This window comes from Amphimedon queenslandica, unplaced genomic scaffold, assembly GCF_000090795.2.
Source record: "Amphimedon queenslandica unplaced genomic scaffold, v1.1 AMPQUscaffold_13478, whole genome shotgun sequence".
Classification (NCBI taxonomy): domain Eukaryota; kingdom Metazoa; phylum Porifera; class Demospongiae; order Haplosclerida; family Niphatidae; genus Amphimedon; species Amphimedon queenslandica.
Genome location: NW_003546286.1, coordinates 301,483 through 303,709, shown reverse-complemented (window position 1 = coordinate 303,709; position 2,227 = coordinate 301,483). Strand labels below are relative to the sequence as shown.

At 33.4% G+C, this 2,227-nt stretch overlaps 1 protein-coding gene across 1 annotated transcript in view; it reads right to left on the bottom strand.

The window, feature by feature from the left end:
- LOC109580776 (hemicentin-1-like) overlaps nt 1–2,217 on the bottom strand; it is a 3,203-nt gene extending 986 nt beyond the window's left edge. Inside the window, exons 1-5 of the mRNA XM_019994313.1 lie at nt 1,986–2,217; nt 1,304–1,939; nt 1,004–1,255; nt 306–956; nt 15–262 (exon numbers count right to left, since the gene is read on the bottom strand). Of these exons, the coding sequence (XP_019849872.1) occupies nt 15–262; nt 306–956; nt 1,004–1,255; nt 1,304–1,604 (1,452 nt within the window). The 5' untranslated portion in view covers nt 1,605–1,939; nt 1,986–2,217. The remainder of the gene's footprint in view (nt 1–14; nt 263–305; nt 957–1,003; nt 1,256–1,303; nt 1,940–1,985) is intronic.
- Nucleotides 2,218–2,227: the final 10 nt, after the last annotated feature.

Below are 2,227 nucleotides of genomic sequence, written 5' to 3'. Positions count from 1 at the left end.
GTCTTACCTCTAACTTCTATATGGGACACACGATCAGAACCAGCATCATTGCTGACTCGACATTGATAGTAACTAAAAAGACGAAGATTATTCAATTCCAATGTAAGTTGATCAGATCGGCCAATAACAATAGCACCACTTTCTATATCCCATGTATACTGATTGTTAGGTCCACCTCTACTGGTACAATTAAGGACAACAGTTTCACCATAATATGCTAATACAGAAGAAGGATTAACTTGTACACTTCCCAGAGGAGATACTAAAAAATAATTAAATAAATAATCATTAAAATGCTTAATTACCTGTCAGTGTCGCAGTAGATGATATAGCATGATAGTCCATTAGTGTCACATTAGAATTATTAAGTAAAACATAAACATCATCTGAGGTAAGAGTAGCAATACAAACATAGTATCCAAAGTCATCATAATCTACTGATTGGAGTGTTAGTACTGATGATACTTCATTCATATTAATAGATGAGTCATTGGTGATATTATAAGGAAGGTCTACTGTTACATTGTCTATATCTTGCAATGTTGTTAAATCATTCTCTACACTGATTCTTCTCCACTCTATTGATGGTAATGGATAACCGGTTGCATTACATATGAACTGTATTTTACGAGCTACACGAGTTTGTATATTTGATGGTGTTTGTATAATGTGAGGAGCGAATATAATAAGAACACTATTTGATTCACCAATACTAGACCCTATAGTTCCCTGTGCTATACATTTGTAACTCCCGCCATTACTAACTGATTCAGGACTTGTATAATTAAGAGTAAGAACTTGTGTCTCAGTGTTATTAATTAACTCATCATCCTTGTACCAAGAGATTTGTACACTTAAACTACTCACTGACAAGCTAGCACAAGTGAGATTGTAGCTGTCTCCATATTCAAGGAACACAACATCACTGGCTGGTATTAGATTAACTGATAAGATACCTATTTGAAAGAAAGCAATCAATTAAAATCAGTTTCAGTAATCATACCATTAACAATTGAAGTACTGTTATCAGTGCCAGCTTCATTTGATACTGAACACTTGTATTCTCCAAACTGATCAACTGAATCTATTGCTAATATTAATTCTGGTTTATCTCCAATAACTTCATTTGAGGAATAATGAGTCCAACTATACTGATTATTAGGGCCACCTCTACTACTGCAGACTAATCTAACTGTATCTCCTATCTTAGTATCTGTTCCATTGGAAGATATATTAACACTTCCTTCAGGAGACACTACAAAATATAAAAACTGAAAGTTAAAATTGAATTGCATTTATGTACCTGTAACTGTAGATATGGAAGACAAGGCTTGTACATCTTCAGATAATTCTGATGAAGACATTGTAGCTACACACAAGTAATAGCCAAAGTCCTCATATTGTATGTCATCAATGATAAGAGTTGATGTGATGTTATTGGTACCAGCAACAGTTTCATTATAAGCATTCTCGGGTAGTTCAATAATGTTATTAATATAGTCACTTGTATTTAATAAATTTACTCGTTTCCATTCAATTACAGGAACTGGATAACCAAATGCAGTACAAGATAATTCTATTGAATCATTAACTTTTGATATCATAAATTCTGGTTGCTCAGAAAAGGATGGAGAAAATAAAACAGAGACTCGATTTGAATATCCCCGAACATCAGTGAAATAATGGGCATATAATTGATAACCATAATAATATGCCGAACACCTATACAATCCACCTTGATTAACCAATGAATAGTCACTGTAGTTCAATGTGATAAATGGATTATTACCAACAGGCCTAGCTGTATTACTCAATGGCCACTCATATCTAAGAAGGCTAGTATCACTGATATTGTGATTAACAACACAAGATAATGTTAAAGATTCACCAAATGAAATAACTGATGTGTTAGATGGTTCAATACTGACTGACAATAAACCTATTTTAAATAATATTATACTTTACCTTTATTATTGCTGTCTTACCTCTAACTTCTATATTGGACACACGATCAGAACCAGCATCATTGCTGACTCGACATTGATAGTAACTAAAAAGACGAAGATTATTCAATTCCAATGTAAGTTGATCAGATCGGCCAATAACAATAGCACCACTTTCTATATCCCATGTATACTGATTGTTAGGTCCACCTCTACTGGTACAATTAAGGACAACAGTTTCACCATAATATGCTAATACAGAAGAAGGATTAACTTGTACACTT